This window comes from Pithys albifrons, chromosome 15, assembly GCF_047495875.1.
Source record: "Pithys albifrons albifrons isolate INPA30051 chromosome 15, PitAlb_v1, whole genome shotgun sequence".
Lineage (NCBI taxonomy): Eukaryota > Metazoa > Chordata > Aves > Passeriformes > Thamnophilidae > Pithys > Pithys albifrons.
The window spans coordinates 3,141,157-3,160,856 of NC_092472.1; the positions used below are offsets into that span (position 1 = coordinate 3,141,157).

The following is a 19,700-nucleotide window of genomic DNA, read 5'->3' on the forward strand; positions in this document are numbered from 1 at the left end:
AAACTGGAGATTACTCTCACTAACATACAGGATATTTCACTTGGCATATTTGAACTTCATGGTGTTTGGTGGCCTGCTTCTCTGCCCTCTCAAGTGGGTATCTAGTTAGCATCTCTGCCCTTTCTTGAAACAACTCAGTTTGGCATCAAATGCAGATTTACTGAAGGAATGCTCAATCTTATTTCTGAAGACAAGTAATAGTACTAGTCCCAATAAGGACTCCTAGGGGATAACACAAGTTACAACAACCTGGTTTCCACTTCGACATTCAGCCATTGTCTATAACACTTCTGAGAGGACTATCCATCCAGATCCTCATTCATTTAACAGTCTCCAGATGAGTGCCCAGCATGTTCCGGGCAACTCTGTGGGAGTCACTCTGCACACATTCTCCCACTGGTCTGCTCATGGAAACCTTGACTTCTTCAGTGGGTGACCATTCTGCATTTGAAGAACTGCAGTAAGGATGCTTTAGCATTATTACACTGCAGACAAGTGTGCCTAGGTGAGAACATAGGCCTACGAAAGCCTTCCTCTTTACAGCTGTAAACATTGCAGGTGTGTAGGGGAACTGCATCTGCACTGGGACAACTGGAAGAGATATGACCTTCTGCATAAGACCAGACACCCTCAGGCTGAGCTTCTGACACCAAGAAAGGCAAGAGTTTGAAAGATACAGAAATGAACAGATCAGCTGTGATAACATTGCATAGTCCTCACTTAATGTTCAGAAGCAACTCAAATTGCATGGTACTGCATCAGGCACAAGCATGTGTTATTTATGACATATCACAAGCAAAGGAACGACCAAGTTCTTCCATAACCTCACACACAGACCTGTCCACTCTTCTCTCCAATGCTATGCAACAGGCAGGTTCTATTGTGACCATATTAGTAAAATTTACAATGAGATGATAATGCACTGCAATAACTACAAGAAGGGACGTCCATTTGCCTGCTCACCACCATCCTGAGAAGAAAGTGAAGGATTCTAAAGCCCACTAATGGGAAACAGCCAAAATTAAAATTAGCAGGCACACAACAAAAAATGGCTCCTCAATCTCATGGCTTAGAGAGAATCTCCTGCTCCCTTTTATTACAAACACTGTTCCACACAGATGCAACTTCATGCTTACACCTCTTTCTCCCAACAATAACAGTTCAATAAGATATGCTCATGTCTCATGACATTCCCAACTAACAAGCATGAACAAGAGGCACACAACAAGGGAAGCTGCACTGATAACTACAAATAAGCCCATAAATAGTGTAAATCCAGGAAAGGAAAAAAAAGCCATAATTCAGACAAGCTAGACAAGGAAGATCTAGAAGACAAAAGGTTTGTCAGGCATACTCAGAAGGAAGTCTTCTTGATCTTCATTTCAGACATTGAAATTCATTCCTGCCAGCACCTGGAAGTCATTGAGATCTCCACCTGCAAGTGGGCCCCCAAAGTCTCACTCTGTACTACCCAATAGGGGGTTTCATTTTACGGAAGTCATCACATCTCAGCAAGTTCTTTTCTATTCTATGGCCTGCTCAACTTGCACAACTATGCAGTCATAATTTTAAACACCTTCTCATAGGCCTCTTTCTCAAGTTCAGTCTTTTGAGGAAGTACAACAGATTCTCTTTTACCTTCTGTTTTATATTCCTCACACACAAAATTCTGTCCAAGGTGGCTGAAGCATTTTCTGAAAAACAATCACAATTTCAAATTCAAAGGCGCTGACCAGAATTGTGAAAATGGACCACAACCTTCCAGGAAACAAAGGCCTGAAAGAAAGTGTAATTACAATTCTCAAGAAAGTCTACATTGCAACCTTGCAGGGAAATAGAGAGGCATATTGGAGACTTCAAATGGAATTTATAAGCTGTTCTACCCATGTATCCTGCCTGTTCATGTACAGTTGTTGTGGAAATAAATTATTGCTCGTGTATGGTTGTTGCCATTCAGGAAAGGGAAACCAGGATCAGAGAAAAAAATGACACAGGCCTTGACACGAGGCAAGAAATCAAATGCTGCCCTTTCAAAACCACATTGACCCACCTCCTCCCCTGTTACAAAGCGAAGATCTCACCCTCCTCACTCTGCATTCACAACCTTTCATCACATTATTTACTTGTATCAAACTTTTTGTTACATGTTATCTATGGGGCAAAGAGCACCTTGGGAACCAAAAGCCCAAATATTTTTCTTTACTGATATCCACCTTCCTACCACACAAGGCTCTGGATGAGATCCTCCCTCCTTGCCAGATAATTATAAGACATTTTTGTGTGTTTGCAGGATTGTCAAATGAGGAGGCACAGTGAGGATCATGTTTACTCCATGAAAGTATTCAAACCAACCAACCAAAATCAAAAAGCTAACCAAAGCAAAAAATCCTGAAGCAGGGCATGAAAGAGAAATCATCATAAGTGAATCATAGCTTCACATTTCAGATTGTGTCAACTGTACTAGGTACACAACAAAGGAAACAGGTTAGTGAGAGGTACACAGGAGGCTCAAACAGGAGCTCACACAATAGATTGTAGTCATAGAAATTCTGTTGGATGATAAAAAGGGGAAAATCTTGGAACAGCAGCTGTTGTCCTAACTGAATGACCACAACAAACTTCACCTTATCACTTTCCTTTTAGTACTTTCAAACTGTACCACAGTGAACTCTTCCACTGGCCCTGTCTCTAGAAAGACAGAACTCTTCTCTCTATCTAAACATCACACAACAGGAAAGTTAAATCTGCAGACAGACACCATTAAAAGAAAAGTTGCACATGCACCTTCTCAGATCCCAAGCATCACAGCCAAGATAATGTTGCTCATCCCAATAATTTGAACTGATGTAAAATGTTATAGAGAAAATAATCAATCAGAAGCTTGATTAAAGACACACTCATCAAACTATCATCTCCAAGGCAACATCACCCTACCTCAGCACGTGGGCTCTTTGGAAGTTGTGCCACTCTACCCCCTCTAATGCAAAAGAATTCTGAACCCAAGCCTTAAACATTTCAATCAAAATGAAGCAATAAGAAAAAAATAAGACACCTCTGGACTCATTCTCAGAAACATGAACTGGAACCTTGAAAAGAACATAGGGATTTTTGAAGGAATGGTAACAGATCTGATCTTCCACAAACAATGAGAGACAAAGGCCCATCTTCAGATCATCAAAAGAGAAAGGAAAGGATTAAACCCCTGCAGAAAGGAAAAGACTACAACACACTCTCCTGGACTATGCATTTTGGAGTAGGAAATTAATTCACGTGTTTAGTAAGCACTCAATACACAGTGTGCTCTTTCCAAAGGTCCCACATGACCTTTGTCATAAGTACATAATCCAGCTGTGAAGTTCCACAATTATGACAAAATGCAAACAAATGGGAAGAGACTCTTAGGTTCTCCATACACCTCTGGAGTACATGTCTTCTACCCAGTTTCAGAAGGAAAACATCACATTGCTTAATCCTACAGGTGGGTAATGAATTGGAGAACAGGAACAGTACTCCTTTCTGGCCTTCAACAGACCCACCTGCACAACTCTCAGGCCTCAGATCTCCAGCCATTCCCTTTATCCAAGTTGCTCTTTGACCCATCAAATTTAGAAGCCAGAGATTCCTGCACCATTTCTCTTTGCTCCACCAACTTCACACCTGATGAGATGATAATGCACTACAGTAAATCTCTTTACATCTCTTGATGAAGGAAGACCCATTTCTCTGCTCCCTGGTCTTCTCTGAAGAAACCTCTAAGTCCTATAAGGAAAGGCAGAGCAGTGCTCTAGGAGAGACTGGGTCAGTCAATATCTGTTTAGGGGCAACCACCCTCTCTGCACATCTTTCTCTTCACCTTGAATCAATACCCTCCTACTCACGCAAGGCTCTTACAGTGACATGTATGTATAGCAAAGACATGTGTAGTTCCCTCTGACACATTTTAACCTTCAAAGACAGCAAATCAGCAAAACACCTCTGCCATTTCCTCCTGTATTTCCTTCTCCATATAAAGTCACCTAAAAATGTTTTCAAAAATACACAACTTTCATGATGATCCCTTTTCTTCCTAACAGGCAGACAGACATCATCAAAAGACTAGCAGTTCTCCAATCCATCCCCCTACAGGGAAAACAAGAGCAAGACCAAGCACGGATGAAGAATACAATGTCATTTCCTACTGACCTCCACTATGCATCACAGACACACAGAAAAGCTGAGAATAGGGCAAACGATGAGCAGGAAAGTTACACATAGAGTTGACAAAATTACAAGCTGGAGATTTTCACGTGAATAAACCACAACTGCCATTGGGAAGAACCTGTGAAGAACACAAACTCATTTACACTTCCAGACACCATCAGTCTTTCTTCATATGTTTCCCCAACAACTTGTAAAACTAAGGAAGGACCCTACATCCACGTCCCACCAGTCCACACCGCATCAAGAAACGAAGCTCTGCTTTTGACAGCAAGCCTGCCACCACAGAAACAGAACACGGCGAAGAAAGGGTAGAGAAGCAGAAGGCGAAGCTTCTCAGAGCCAGTTTGACCAGAGGAACTCACCGAGACAGGGGCGGGGTCAGAGGGGCGGGCGCCGGCAGGGTCCTCCTCCCCGAGCAGAGGCGCGGGCTCGTCGGGCGGCGGCCGGGCCGGGAGGGTGTCACAGCAGCTGCCGCCCGAGAAGCGGAGGTGGCTCTTGCGAGAGTCGGCCGTGAGAGACACCTCGTGTGAGTAGGAGTGCAGGAAGGCGCGGACGCCGTCGATGCCCACGAAGTGCGTGGCCGGCACGCCGCGCAAGGCCCCGCTGGACTCAGCCAGCAGCTGCGAGCGGCGCCAGTGCCTGAGGCGCAGCGCCAGCAGCAACAGCAGGAAGGCGAGGAAAAGGCAGGAGACGGCGGCCACGGCCAGCACGAGCCAGCGCGTCAGGCTGGCGGCCGGCTCGCCCGGCGCCGCCGCGTCGGCCGCGCTGCCCAGCTCGGCCAGCAGCTCGGCCACACTGTCGGCCAGCAGCACGGTGAGCGTGGCCGTGGCCGACAGCGCCGGCCGGCCGTGGTCCCTGACCAGCACCACCAGGCTGTGGCGCGCCGCGTCGCGGGCGAGCGGGAAGCGCGCCGTGCGCACCTCGCCGCTGTGCAGCCCCAGGCGGAAGAGCCCCGGCTCCGTGGCCTTGGCCAGCTCGTAGGACAGCCAGGCGTTCTGCCCCGCGTCCGCGTCCACCGCCACCACCTTGGCCACCAGTGCGCCGGGCTCGGACGAGCGCGGCGCCAGCTCCACGCCCGCCCAGCCCGCACCCGCCGGCGGAGGAGGAGGCGGGTAGAGCACCTGCGGCGCGTTGTCGTTCTCGTCCACGATCAGCAGCCGCACCGACACGTTGCTGCTCAGCGCCGGCGAGCCGCCGTCCTCCGCCAGCACCCACAGCTCCACCTCGCGCACCTCCTCGTAGTCGAAGGAGCGCAGCGCGTATAGCGCGCCCGTCTCCGCCTGCACCGACACGTACGACGACAGCGGCAAGCCTCGCACCCGCCCCTCCGACAGTCGGTAGCGCACGCGCGCGTTCTGCCCCCAGTCCGCGTCCGTTGCCCGCACCGTCAGCACCAGCGCTCCCGCCGCGTTGTTCTCGGCCAGCCGCGCGCTGTAGCTCTCCTGCGTGAACACCGGTGCGTTGTCGTTCACGTCCAGCACCCGTAGCGTCAGCACGGCGCTGCTCTGCAGGGACGGTGACCCTCCGTCTGTCGCCCGCACCGTCAGGTTGTACTCCGACACTTGCTCCCGGTCCAGCTCTCTCGCTGTGACCACGCTGTAATAGTTGCCCTGCGAGCTCCGCAAACTAAAGGGGACATCCCTGTCTAGAGAGCAGCGCACCTCGCCGTTACTACCCGCGTCCTGGTCCTGCACGTGCAGCAGCGCCACCACTGTCCCCGACGGGGTGCCTTCAGAGATCTCATTCAGCACCGACCTCACCGAAATCTCTGGCACGTTATCGTTTATGTCTTTCACGGTGATTGTGACTTTCGCTGTATCGAAATGCTCTCCTCCGTCCCGTGCCTGTACCTCCAGTTCATACGTGTCACCACCCTCAAAGTCCAGGCTCTGCACTAGCGTGATTACTCCCGTCTCAGAGTCAAGATGGAAAATCTGCGAGGCTTTCTCTGTGATTTTCTTGAACGAGTATTTAACATGCCCATTCACTCCGTCGTCGCCGTCCGTGGCAATGACGGTGACGAGGACAAAACCCACGGGCACATCCTCCGGCACGTGCACCGTGTACTCTGCCTGGCTGAACACAGGCGCGTTGTCGTTCACGTCCAGCACCGTCACGCGGATCCGCGCCGTGCCTGTCCGTGCCGGATCGCCGCTGTCAGTCGCTCGCAGCAAAAGCTCGTGAAATGCCGCCTCCTCGCGGTCCAGCGCCTTCGCCAGCACCAGCTCGGGACGCTGATCCCCGCCGGGACCCGACTGCACGGCCAGCGAGAAGTGCTCGTCGCCGCTCAGCTCGTAGGTCAGTAGGGAATTCCGTCCCGAATCCGGATCGTGAGCCTCGGCCAAGGGAAACCGCGATCCAGGGATTGTCGTCTCGCTCATTCTCTCTTCAAGCTCGATTTCTTTGAACTTCGGGGCGTTGTCATTAATGTCCGTGATTTCCACCTCGATTTCATAGTACTTCATTTCACCCTCCACTATCAGCTCACAGCGCAGCACGCATTGCTGCACACTCTCGCACAGCTGTTCTCTGTCGATCCTCTCCACTGTAACTAAATGTCCCGTCTTCCCATGCAGAGAGAAATACTGTGTCCTACCTTCGGACACAACGCGGACACCGCGATGCCGGAGAGCCGGCAGCTGCAGACCCAGGTCCTTGACCACGTCGCCCACGAACGAGCCCTTGGGCATCTCCTCGGGCACCGAATAGCGCAGCTGCCCCCACGCCGCCTCCCACGCCGCCAGCAGGACGCCCCACAATAGGGCTCGCTGCCGCCGGTCCCAGCGCCTTCCCGCCGTGCACATCTCGGCCGCTCACAGCTCTCCGCCGCTGGAGCAAATAATCCTTCCTTTTCAACTCCGACCCCGGATCGCCGCTCCCGGCTGCTGTCACCGGACCCTCCGCCTACCTGAAGGATGAACCCCCCGGCGGGGACGATCGGAGACCGCCCGGACGCCGATCCTGTCAGGGACCGAGCAACCGATCGAGCCGGTCCGCAGCGGGCGGGGCTGCAGCGCTCCGACCTTCCTCTCGCTCCTCTCGGTCAACAGCGGCGCCCGCAGCCTCCTCCCGGCACTGCAGGCACCGAGCGCTGCCGAGCGATGCCCGCCCTGCCTCGGCCACGGGCAGCTCGCGGGGACTGAGTTCGTCACTGAAACATTGTGTCCAGTTGCACCCGCCTTCCACAAAAAGATGGAAGCGCAAGCGGCTGACCTTTCATTCACATGTATGGTCGCTTTGAACTACAATACCAAAACGCTATTAATAAATGGGGTATTCAGCAGCCACTCAAGTCCCCATTCATCGCTTGAGGAAACATGAATGAGGAAAGAAGAAATATCCAACCCACTTTCCTAAGCTATCATGCAGCATTAGTCGATATGACCCTATGGAGTAAGGATCCACCTTCAACTTTACTATCTCCTAACATTTCAGACAACCCTAGTTTGGTAGACAAAAGTTTTCAACTGAACCCAGACGTGCGGTAAATGAAGAGCTGTAGAGATGATCGATTTGGGGCAGCACAAGCTGATTGGCAAAAGCCTCCACTACACGTCTGACAACTGATGAGGCAGAAAGTGACATGGACCGCTCTTATTTCATTTGTTCATAGAAAACTGGCATTCATACAGGTACCTTCCATCAAAAGATCTGAGGACCCAAGCAAGAGAGAGGAGAATTCACTACGAAGGAATGATCTGCACTGGGGACTGCAACACTGAAATAGCATGAAATGAAGAGGGGTTTTGCTACAGCTGTTAGCCAGGCACAAACACATCGCTTCAGAAAAGAGAGATCAGAAAGCAAAAATCTGAAACATCGATATTCAATCACCGATTATGTGAATCTCATGCTACACAGTAAGGATCAACCCGCATAATTAGTAACTGTAACGTAATTATCAATGTTTCAGAACACAAGATTAGAGAATAAAATTCTTCGGCTGAACCTTAGCATATCATAAAAGAAAAGGTGCAGTCTCTACCTGCCTGCTCTGAGTGGAAAAGGGAGGAACACAAAATGTAAATTAGAGCTTCACCTCTCTTGTATCAATTTATGCAACAGAGCCTGAAAACCAAGAGCCTTCCCACTGAACCACAAGTCCGACAGCTCAAGATGCAAGAAGGTACCCGTTTGTACCACCTATTGCAACGAGATATAGAACCAGATTCTTAAATTCGTTCGAGGAATTAGAGACCATTACGAGCCATTCCAGCAAAGAAAGGAAGTCCGATAACCCACCGTCCCACTCGCTTATGAAGGATTCAGAGAAAGTGTACGCGGGCTTACAGACCTGAGGTGCAGCGGGATTAGCAGACGGCTCTCCCTCCACTGCATTGCTGTTAAGGCTCGGCTTGTCGCACGACTCCCCGCCAAGAAGCTCCTCCGCGGACACGATGGGCAGCGGCGGCGGCGGCCAAGCGGTCTCGGGCACGGCTCGAGGTTGTGCCGCCACGCACAGGTTGTAGGAGTAGGGCAAGGTGCCCTCGCAGAAGTCGGCCGGGAAGGCGGCGCCGGGCACGGAGAAGCGCTGCGCGCCCAGGCAGCGCAGCACGGCGGGCGGCCCGGCCCGGCGCAGCCGCGCCAGCACGGCCAGCGCCACGCTGAGCAGGAAGAGCGCCGAGAGCAGCGCCAGCGCCAGCACCAGGTAGAACTGCAGCTCGGCCGGCGCGTCGGCGCCCGCCGGCCGCTCGCTCAGCTCCGGCAGCGCCTCGTGCAAGCTGTCGGCCAGCACCACGTGCAGCGTGGCCGTGGCCGACAGCGCCGGCTGCCCGTGGTCCTTGACAAGAGCCACGAGCCGCTGCTTGGCCGCGTCCCTGTCGGACACGGCCCGCGCCGTGCGCACCTCGCCGCTGTGCAGTCCCAGGCGGAAGAGCGCCGGCTCCGACGCCTGCAGCAGCTCGTAGGACAGCCAGGCGTTGCGCCCCGCGTCCGCGTCCACCGCCACCACCTTGGCCACCAGGTAGCCGGCCTCGGCCGACCGCGGTACCACCTCGAAAGGACCCGCCGCCGGGGCCGCTCCCGACCCCGCCGCCACCCCCGCGGCCAGCGCCGGCCACAGCACCCGCGGCGCGTTGTCGTTTTGGTCGAGCACGAAGACGCGCACCGTGGCCGTGGAGCTGCGCGCCGGCGTCCCGCCGTCCTGCGCCCGCACGGCCACCGAGAACTCGCGGCACTGCTCGTAGTCGAAGGAGCGCTGCGCGTACACGGCGCCGCTCCGCGCCTCCACCGACACGAGCGGCGCCGCGCCCGCCGCGCCCGCGCTGCCGCCCGCCAGCCAGTAGCTCACGCGCCCGTTGGTCCCCGCGTCCAAGTCCCGCGCGCTCACGCGCAGCACCAGCGCGCCCGCCGCGTTGTTCTCCGGCACGTACGCGCTGTACGCCGCCTCCTCGAACACGGGCGCGTTGTCGTTCACGTCCGACACCTCCAGCACCAGCTCCGTGCTGCTCGACAGCGCCGGGCTGCCCCGGTCCCTGGCCACCACCGTCACGCGGTGCTCGGCCGCCTGCTCGCGGTCCAGCGCGCTCGCCGTCACCACCTTATACGAGCCGCCCGAGGACGCCGCGATCGACAGTGGTGCCTCTCCCGACAGCTCGCACATCACCTGACCGTTCTCTCCGGAGTCCCGGTCCCGCACTTTCAGCAGGGCCACCACTGTACCAATGGGTGCGTCCTCGGGCACCGGGCTCGACATCGACAGAATCGTGATCTCGGGAGCATTGTCATTTTCGTCCGTGATGTCTATCTGCACTTCGCACTGACCAGTAAGCCCGCCCCCGTCTTTCGCCTCCAGTCCGAAGCTGTACTTGCTCTTCTCCTCGAAATCGAGGGGACCCGCAGTCCTCACCTCCCCACTCTCGCTGTCGACGACGAATAATGTGATGACGATGTCTGGGACTTTTCTGAAGAAGTAGGAGACCCTCCCATTGGACCCCGCGTCCGCATCCGTCGCCTGCACTCGCAGCACCAGAGATCCCGCTGGGAGATTCTCAACCACTCGCGCCTGGTACACGCTTTTGCTGAACACTGGTGGGTTGTCGTTGGCATCCGTCACATTGACCCGAATCTGGACGGTCCCTGACTTCGCGGGGTCCCCGCCATCCACTGCCGTCAGTACCAGCTCAAACGAGCTCTGCTTTTCCCTGTCCAAAGCCTTCTCCAGCATTAATTCCGGCTGCTTTTTTCCACCTGAGTTCTCCTTCAAGGCCAGAGAGAAGAACGGGTTGCTGGTAAGCTGGTAAGTAAGCAGCGAGTTACTTCCCTCATCCTCATCGTGGGCCATTTCTAGAGGAAAAGTGGAACCGGGAGGGATCCATTCATCGATCTGGAGTTCCAGAGCAGCCTTGCTGAAGGTCGGAGAGTTGTCATTTACGTCTTGGATGACCACGTCGAAGTGGAAAACATTAAGAGGGTTGTGGACCAGCGCCTCGAAACTGACGGAGCAAGACGCTGACTCGCCGCACATCTCCTCTCGGTCCAGCCTCTCGTTCACGTACAGGTTCCCGTTTTCCTCGCTCAAGGTGAAGTACTGCTTGTCTGCGCTGACTCGCAGCTTACGCACCGGCAGTTCGTCCGGGCTGAGCCCCAGGTCCCGCGCCAGCGGCCCCACCAGCGAGCCTCTGGCCAGCTCCTCGGGGATGGTGTAGCGGAGCCGCTCCGCCGCCGCCCGGCAGCACAGGCACAGCAGCACAGCGGGCAGCAGCAGCAACAGCAGCGCTCTGCCGCCTGCCGGCCCGCGGCTCTGCCTCCGTCTGCCCGCTGCCATTGTCGGCAGCGCTCGCCGCACTCTGCCGGCTCCTGCCGCTGCCCGGCCTCCCTTCCAGCCGCTCTGCGCAGCGAGCTCAGGCGCCGCTGGAGCGCAGCGTGGCCGGCGCCGGCTTGTTGGCCACTGCTGCCCGCGCCGCCTGTCGCCTGTGCTGCCCGTGCCGCTGCCGCTGTGGCCGGCGCCGGCCGAGCGAGCAGCCTGCGGGCGCAGGACGCTGCGGCGGCTGCGGCTGCGGCTCCAGCGCCGCTCGGCGGCGGCCAACAGCGGCACCCGGAGGCGCCGCGACGCCACTGCAGCCGCCGGATGGCCGCGCTCCGGGAGCCCGGGTTTGGGCCGCAAGGAGGGACTGCTCCGGCTGTGGGGTGTCTTCTCGATTCCAATCAGCAAGAGCTCTTGCTTAATGTGCTTCCTGACGCGTTTGTAACGGATGTGCACTTTAAGGGTTTTTAGATCATTATTGCGATGAATACTCAGAAGCGAATATTCATAGCAGAGTGATAAAGACAGTAGCTCATCTGCTCTTAATAAAACCAGGGGGCAACTATAGGAGAAATAACTGATATTATAGGGAAGACTTCAAGGGCATATTAGCACTGTATAAGATATACTGAATTCTGCTGCATTCATTACGTGGGATGAATTAACCTGAGAAATGGATCAGCCTAAAGCAATGTAAGAAATCTCTGTGGTAAAATAATAGATTTACATTTACTCATTTGTTTCTACTTCTTGAGAGTTCCTGCTATTGCATCTCCATATTTGAGGGGCTGTCAGTTGGAAAATGCAAAGCTATATTGAGACTTTCCCAGGTTCAAACAAAGGGGTTTTTTTGGAGGGCTCTTTATTCATTGAATGCTCACCTTTGCCATGGGTAGGAACACTTTCCACTAGATTAAATAACCCTTAACCTCAACCAACCTGTCCTTTTTTTGGAGGGTATAATTTCTTTAGCATAAAAAAACCCATGTCACATGTGCTATCACTACAGGCCATGATGAAAAGGCTCTCTCCAATTTTTTTGAAAGCTTACTTTATAAATTGATAATGAAAAAAATATTGAAAACTCTACACAGAGGCTTCTTTTCTCCTTCCTTTATGACTTGAACTCCTTCAGCCTTTCTTCATTGCAGAGATGTTCCAGCCCTCAGACCATTTTTGTGGTCCTTCTGGGGACTCTAGCAGGTCCATGCCTTGCTTGAATATAGGCCCCAGATCTGCATGCAGTACTCCAGCCGGGGTTTCACAAAAAGAGTTCAGAGGGAGTGAAACACCTCCATTGACTTGCTGGCCATAATAGTTCTTATAAAGCAGATAATAGAATTTTCTTTCTCAGCAGCAAGAGCACCTTGACAAATCATGTCCCGTTCTATCATCCCCCAGCAATCTGAAGTACTTCTTTGCAAGGCTATTCACAATGTCCCATTCTATATTAAAACTGGAGATTACTCTCACTAACATACAGGATATTTCACTTGGCATATTTGAACTTCATGGTGTTTGGTGGCCTGCTTCTCTGCCCTCTCAAGTGGGTATCTAGTTAGCATCTCTGCCCTTTCTTGAAACAACTCAGTTTGGCATCAAATGCAGATTTACTGAAGGAATGCTCAATCTTATTTCTGAAGACAAGTAATAGTACTAGTCCCAATAAGGACTCCTAGGGGATAACACAAGTTACAACAACCTGGTTTCCACTTCGACATTCAGCCATTGTCTATAACACTTCTGAGAGGACTATCCATCCAGATCCTCATTCATTTAACAGTCTCCAGATGAGTGCCCAGCATGTTCCGGGCAACTCTGTGGGAGTCACTCTGCACACATTCTCCCACTGGTCTGCTCATGGAAACCTTGACTTCTTCAGTGGGTGACCATTCTGCATTTGAAGAACTGCAGTAAGGATGCTTTAGCATTATTACACTGCAGACAAGTGTGCCTAGGTGAGAACATAGGCCTACGAAAGCCTTCCTCTTTACAGCTGTAAACATTGCAGGTGTGTAGGGGAACTGCATCTGCACTGGGACAACTGGAAGAGATATGACCTTCTGCATAAGACCAGACACCCTCAGGCTGAGCTTCTGACACCAAGAAAGGCAAGAGTATGAAAGATACAGAAATGAACAGATCAGCTGTGATAACATTGCATAGTCCTCACTTAATGTTCAGAAGCAACTCAAATTGCGTGGTACTGCATCAGGCACAAGCATGTGTTATTTATGACATATCACAAGCAAAGGAACGACCAAGTTCTTCCATAACCTCACACACAGACCTGTCCACTCTTCTCTCCAATGCTATGCAACAGGCAGGTTCTATTGTGACCATATTAGTAAAATTTACAATGAGATGATAATGCACTGCAATAACTACAAGAAGGGACGTCCATTTGCCTGCTCACCACCATCCTGAGAAGAAAGTGAAGGATTCTAAAGCCCACTAATGATAAACAGCCAAAATTAAAATTAGCAGGCACACAACAAAAAATGGCTCCTCAATCTCATGGCTTAGAGAGAATCTCCTGCTCCCTTTTATTACAAACACTGTTCCACACAGATGCAACTTCATGCTTACACCTCTTTCTCCCAACAATAACAGTTCAATAAGATATGCTCATGTCTCATGACATTCCCAACTAACACAGCATGAACAAGAGGCACACAACAAGGGAAGCTGCACTGATAACTACAAATAAGCCCATAAATAGCGTAAATCCAGGAAAGGGAAAAAAAGCCATAATTCAGACTAGCTAGACAAGGAAGATCTAGAAGACAAAAGGTTTGTCAGGCATACTCAGAAGGAAGTCTTCTTGATCTTCATTTCAGACATTGAAATTCATTCCTGCCAGCACCTGGAAGTCATTGAGATCTCCACCTGCAAGTGGGCCCCCAAAGTCTCACTCTGTACTATCCAATAGGGGGTTTCATTTTACGGAAGTCATCACATCTCAGCAAGTTCTTTTCTATTCTATGGCCTGCTCAACTTGCACAACTATGCAGTCATAATTTTAAACACCTTCTCATAGGCTGTTTTCTCAAGTTCAGTCTTTTGAGGAAGTACAACAGATTCTCTTTTACCTTCTGTTTTATATTCCTCACACACAAAATTCTGTCCAAGGTGAATGAAGCATTTTCTGAAAAACAATCACAATTTCAAATTCAAAGGCGTTGACCAGAATTGTGAAAATGGACCACAACCTTCTAGGAAACAAAGGCCTGAAAGAAAGTGTAATTACAACTCTCAAGAAAGTCTACATTGCAACCTTGCAGGGAAATAGAGAGGCATATTGGAGACTTCAAATTGAATTTATAAGCTGTTCTACCCATGTATCCTGCCTGTTCATGTACAGTTGTTGTGGAAATAAATTATTGCTCGTGTATGGTTGTTGCCATTCAGGAAAGGGAAACCAGGATCAGAGAAAAAAATGACACAGGCCTTGACACAAGGCAAGAAATCAAATGCTGCCCTTCCAAAACCACATTGACCCACCTCCTCCCCTGTTACAAAGCCAAGATCTCACCCTCCTCACTCTGCATTCACAACCTTTCATCACATTATTTACTTGTATCAAACTTTTTGTTACATGTTATCCATGGGGCACCTTGGGAACCAAAAGCCCAAATATTTTTCTTTACTGATATCCACCTTCCTACCACACAAGGCTCTGGATGAGATCCTCCCTCCCTGCCAGATAATTATAAGACATTTTTGTGTGTTTGCAGGATTGTCAAATGAGGAGGCACAGTGAGGATCATGTTTACTCCATGAAAGTATTCAAACCAACCAACCAAAATCAAAAAGCTAACCAAAGCAAAAAATCCTGAAGCAGGGCATGAAAGAGAAATCATCATAAGTGAATCATAGCTTCACATTTCAGATTGTGTCAACTGTACTAGGTACACAACAAAGGAAACAGGTTAGTGAGAGGTACACAGGAGGCTCAAACAGGAGCTCACACAATAGATTGTAGTCATAGAAATTCTGTTGGTTGATAAAAAGGGGAAAATCTTGGAACAGCAGCTGTTGTCCTAACTGAATGACCACAACAAACTTCACCTTATCACTTTCCTTTTAGTACTTTCAAACTGTACCACAGTGAACTCTTCCACTGGCCCTGTCTCTAGAAAGACAGAACTCTTCTCTCTATCCAAACACCACACAACAGGAAAGTTAAATCTGCAGACAGACACCATTAAAAGAAAAGTTGCACATGCACCTTCTCAGATCCCAAGCATCACAGCCAAGATAATGTTGCTCATCCCAATAATTTGAACTGATGTAAAATGTTATAGAGAAAATAATCAATCAGAAGCTTGATTAAAGACACACTCATCAAACTATCATCTCCAAGGCAACATCACCCTACCTCAGCACGTGGGCTCTTTGGAAGTTGTGCCACTCTACCCCCTCTAATGCAAGGGGTAGAGCCCTTAATACCCAAGCCTTAAACATTTCAATCAAAATGAAGCAATAAGAAAAAAATAAGACACCTCTGGACTCATTCTCAGAAACATGAACTGGAACCTTGAAAAGAACATAGGGATTTTTGAAGGAATGGTAACAGATCTGATCTTCCACAAACAATGAGAGACAAAGGCCCATCTTCAGATCATCAAAAGAGAAAGGAAAGGATTAAACCCCTGCAGAAAGGAAAAGACTACAACACACTCTCCTGGACTATGTATTTTGGAGTAGGAAATTAATTCGCGTGTTTAGTAAGCACTCAATACACAGTGTGCTCTTTCCAAAGGTCCCACATGACCTTTGTCATAAGTACATAATCCAGCTGTGAAGTTCCACAATTATGACAAAATGCAAACAAATGGGAAGAGACTCTTAGGTTCTCCATACACCTCTGGAGTACATGTCTTCTACCCAGTTTCAGAAGGAAAACATCACATTGCTTAATCCTACAGGTGGGTAATGAATTGGAGAACAGGAACAGTACTCCTTTCTGGCCTTCAACAGACCCACCTGCACAACTCTCAGGCCTCAGATCTCCAGCCATTCCCTTTATCCAAGTTGCTCTTTGACCCATCAAATTTAGAAGCCAGAGATTCCTGCACCATTTCTCTTTGCTCCACCAACTTCACACCTGATGAGATGATAATGCACTACAGTAAATCTCTTTACATCTCTTGATGAAGGAAGACCCATTTCTCTGCTCCCTGGTCTTCTCTGAAGAAACCTCTAAGTCCTATAAGGAAAGGCAGAGCAGTGCTCTAGGAGAGACTGGGTCAGTCAATATCTGTTTAGGGGCAACCACCCTCTCTGCACATCTTTCTCTTCACCTTGAATCAATACCCTCCTACTCACGCAAGGCTCTTACAGTGACATGTATGTATAGCAAAGACATGTGTAGTTCCCTCTGACACATTTTAACCTTCAAAGACAGCAAATCAGCAAAACACCTCTGCCATTTCCTCCTGTATTTCCTTCTCCATATAAAGTCACCTAAAAATGTTTTCAAAAATACACAACTTTCATGATGATCCCTTTTCTTCCTAACAGGCAGACAGACATCATCAAAAGACTAGCAGTTCTCCAATCCATCCCCCTACAGGGAAAACAAGAGCAAGACCAAGCACGGATGAAGAATACAATGTCATTTCCTACTGACCCCCACTATGCATCACAGACACACAGAAAAGCTGAGAATAGGGCAAACGATGAGCAGGAAAGTTACACATAGAGTTGACAAAATTACAAGCTGGAGATTTTCACGTGAATAAACCACAACTGCCATTGGGAAGAACCTGTGAAGAACACAAACTCATTTACACTTCCAGACACCATCAGTCTTTCTTCATATGTTTCCCCAACAACTTGTAAAACTAAGGAAGGACCCTACATCCACGTCCCACCAGTCCACACCGCATCAAGAAACGAAGCTCTGCTTTTGACAGCAAGCCTGCCACCACAGAAACAGAACACGGCGAAGAAAGGGTAGAGAAGCAGAAGGCGAAGCTTCTCAGAGCCAGTTTGACCAGAGGAACTCACCGAGACAGGGGCGGGGTCAGAGGGGCGGGCGCCGGCAGGGTCCTCCTCCCCGAGCAGAGGCGCGGGCTCGTCGGGCGGCGGCCGGGCCGGGAGGGTGTCACAGCAGCTGCCACCCGAGAAGCGGAGGTGGCTCTTGCAAGAGTCGGCCGTGAGAGACACCTCGTGCGAGTAGGAGTGCAGGAAGGCGCGGACGCCGTCGATGCCCACGAAGTGCGTGGCCGGCACGCCGCGCAAGGCCCCGCTGGACTCAGCCAGCAGCTGCGAGCGGCGCCAGTGCCTGAGGCGCAGCGCCAGCAGCAACAGCAGGAAGGCGAGGAAAAGGCAGGAGACGGCGGCCACGGCCAGCACGAGCCAGGGCGTCAGGCTGGCGGCTGGCTCGCCCGGCGCCGCCGCGTCGGCCGAGCTGCCCAGCTCGGCCAGCAGCTCGGCCACACTGTCGGCCAGCAGCACGGTGAGCGTGGCCGTGGCCGACAGCGCCGGCCGGCCGTGGTCCCTGACCAGCACCACCAGGCTGTGGCGCGCCGCGTCGCGGGCGAGCGGGAAGCGCGCCGTGCGCACCTCGCCGCTGTGCAGCCCCAGGCGGAAGAGCCCCGGCTCCGTGGCCTTGGCCAGCTCGTACGACAGCCAGGCGTTCTGCCCCGCGTCCGCGTCCACCGCCACCACCTTGGCCACCAGCGCGCCGGGCTCGGACGAGCGCGGCGCCAGCTCCACGCCCGCCCAGCCCGCACCCGCCGGCGGAGGAGGAGGCGGGTAGAGCACCTGCGGCGCGTTGTCGTTCTCGTCCACGATCAGCAGCCGCACCGACACGTTGCTGCTCAGCGCCGGCGAGCCGCCGTCCTCCGCCAGCACCCACAGCTCCACCTCGCGCACCTCCTCGTAGTCGAAGGAGCGCAGCGCGTATAGCGCGCCCGTCTCCGCCTGCACCGACACGTACGACGACAGCGGCAAGCCTCGCACCCGCCCCTCCGACAGTCGGTAGCGCACGCGCGCGTTCTGCCCCCAGTCCGCGTCCGTTGCCCGCACCGTCAGCACCAGCGCTCCCGCCGCGTTGTTCTCGGCCAGCCGCGCGCTGTAGCTCTCCTGCGTGAACACCGGTGCGTTGTCGTTCACGTCCAGCACCCGTAGCGTCAGCACGGCGCTGCTCTGCAGGGACGGTGACCCTCCGTCTGTCGCCCGCACCGTCAGGTTGTACTCCGACACTTGCTCCCGGTCCAGCTCTCTCGCTGTGACCACGCTGTAATAGTTGCCCTGCGAGCTCCGCAAACTAAAGGGGACATCCCTGTCTAGAGAGCAGCGCACCTCGCCGTTACTACCCGCGTCCTGGTCCTGCACGTGCAGCAGCGCCACCACTGTCCCCGACGGGGTGCCTTCAGAGATCTCATTCAGCACCGACCTCACCGAAATCTCTGGCACGTTATCGTTTATGTCTTTCACGGTGATTGTGACTTTCGCTGTATCGAAATGCTCTCCTCCGTCCCGTGCCTGTACCTCCAGTTCATACGTGTCACCACCCTCAAAGTCCAGGCTCTGCACTAGCGTGATTACTCCCGTCTCAGAGTCAAGATGGAAAATCTGCGAGGCTTTCTCTGTGATTTTCTTGAACGAGTATTTAACATGCCCATTCACTCCGTCGTCGCCGTCCGTGGCAATGACGGTGACGAGGACAAAACCCACGGGCACATCCTCCGGCACGTGCACCGTGTACTCTGCCTGGCTGAACACAGGCGCGTTGTCGTTCACGTCCAGCACCGTCACGCGGATCCGCGCCGTGCCTGTCCGTGCCGGATCGCCGCTGTCAGTCGCTCGCAGCAAAAGCTCGTGAAATGCCGCCTCCTCGCGGTCCAGCGCCTTCGCCAGCACCAGCTCGGGACTCTGATCCCCGCCGGGACCCGACTGCACGGCCAGCGAGAAGTGCTCGTCGCCGCTCAGCTCGTAGGTCAGTAGGGAATTCCGTCCCGAATCCGGATCGTGAGCCTCGGCCAAGGGAAACCGCGATCCAGGGATTGTCGTCTCGCTCATTCTCTCTTCAAGCTCGATTTCTTTGAACTTCGGGGCGTTGTCATTAATGTCCGTGATTTCCACCTCGATTTCATAGTACTTCATTTCACCCTCCACTATCAGCTCACAGCGCAGCACGCATTGCTGCACACTCTCGCACAGCTGTTCTCTGTCGATCCTCTCCACTGTAACTAAATGTCCCGTCTTCCCATGCAGAGAGAAATACTGTGTCCTACCTTCGGACACAACGCGGACACCGCGATGCCGGAGAGCCGGCAGCTGCAGACCCAGGTCCTTGACCACGTCGCCCACGAACGAGCCCTTGGGCATCTCCTCGGGCACCGAATAGCGCAGCTGCCCCCACGCCGCCTCCCACGCCGCCAGCAGGACGCCCCACAATAGGGCTCGCTGCCGCCGGTCCCAGCGCCTTCCCGCCGTGCACATCTCGGCCGCTCACAGCTCTCCGCCGCTGGAGCAAATAATCCTTCCTTTTCAACTCCGACCCCGGATCGCCGCTCCCGGCTGCTGTCACCGGACCCTCCGCCTACCTGAAGGATGAACCCCCCGGCGGGGACGATCGGAGACCGCCCGGACGCCGATCCTGTCAGGGACCGAGCAACCGATCGAGCCGGTCCGCAGCGGGCGGGGCTGCAGCGCTCCGACCTTCCTCTCGCTCCTCTCGGTCAACAGCGGCGCCCGCAGCCTCCTCCCGGCACTGCAGGCACCGAGCGCTGCCGAGCGA

The 19,700-nt window shown here is 52.6% G+C and overlaps 2 protein-coding genes across 12 annotated transcripts in view; both read right to left on the reverse strand.

Moving 5' to 3' along the window:
* The window catches only part of LOC139678766 (protocadherin gamma-A4-like), a 245,389-nt gene that overhangs the window by 78,862 nt on the left and 146,827 nt on the right, over positions 1 to 19,700 (reverse strand). For 2 of the 11 annotated variants that reach the window (XM_071569858.1, XM_071569857.1), the window contains exon 1: positions 8,495 to 11,322. The exons of 8 other annotated variants lie outside the window; for them this stretch is intronic. In XM_071569858.1, the coding sequence (XP_071425959.1) occupies positions 8,495 to 10,966 (2,472 nt within the window). In that variant the 5' untranslated portion in view covers positions 10,967 to 11,322. Of the gene's footprint in view, positions 1 to 4,562; positions 7,094 to 8,494; positions 11,323 to 19,700 lie in introns of those variants that run through there. One more of the 11 variants, XM_071569864.1, reaches the window with a different exon arrangement.
* Positions 11,043 to 19,502, reverse strand: LOC139679126 (protocadherin gamma-A6-like). The gene is made up of 3 exons (XM_071570557.1): positions 16,961 to 19,502; positions 16,094 to 16,157; positions 11,043 to 11,332 (listed from the first exon to the last, which is right to left on the reverse strand). Exons 1-3 carry the CDS (start codon positions 19,400 to 19,402, stop codon positions 11,043 to 11,045), a joined length of 2,796 nt encoding a protein of 931 aa, XP_071426658.1. The 5' UTR covers positions 19,403 to 19,502.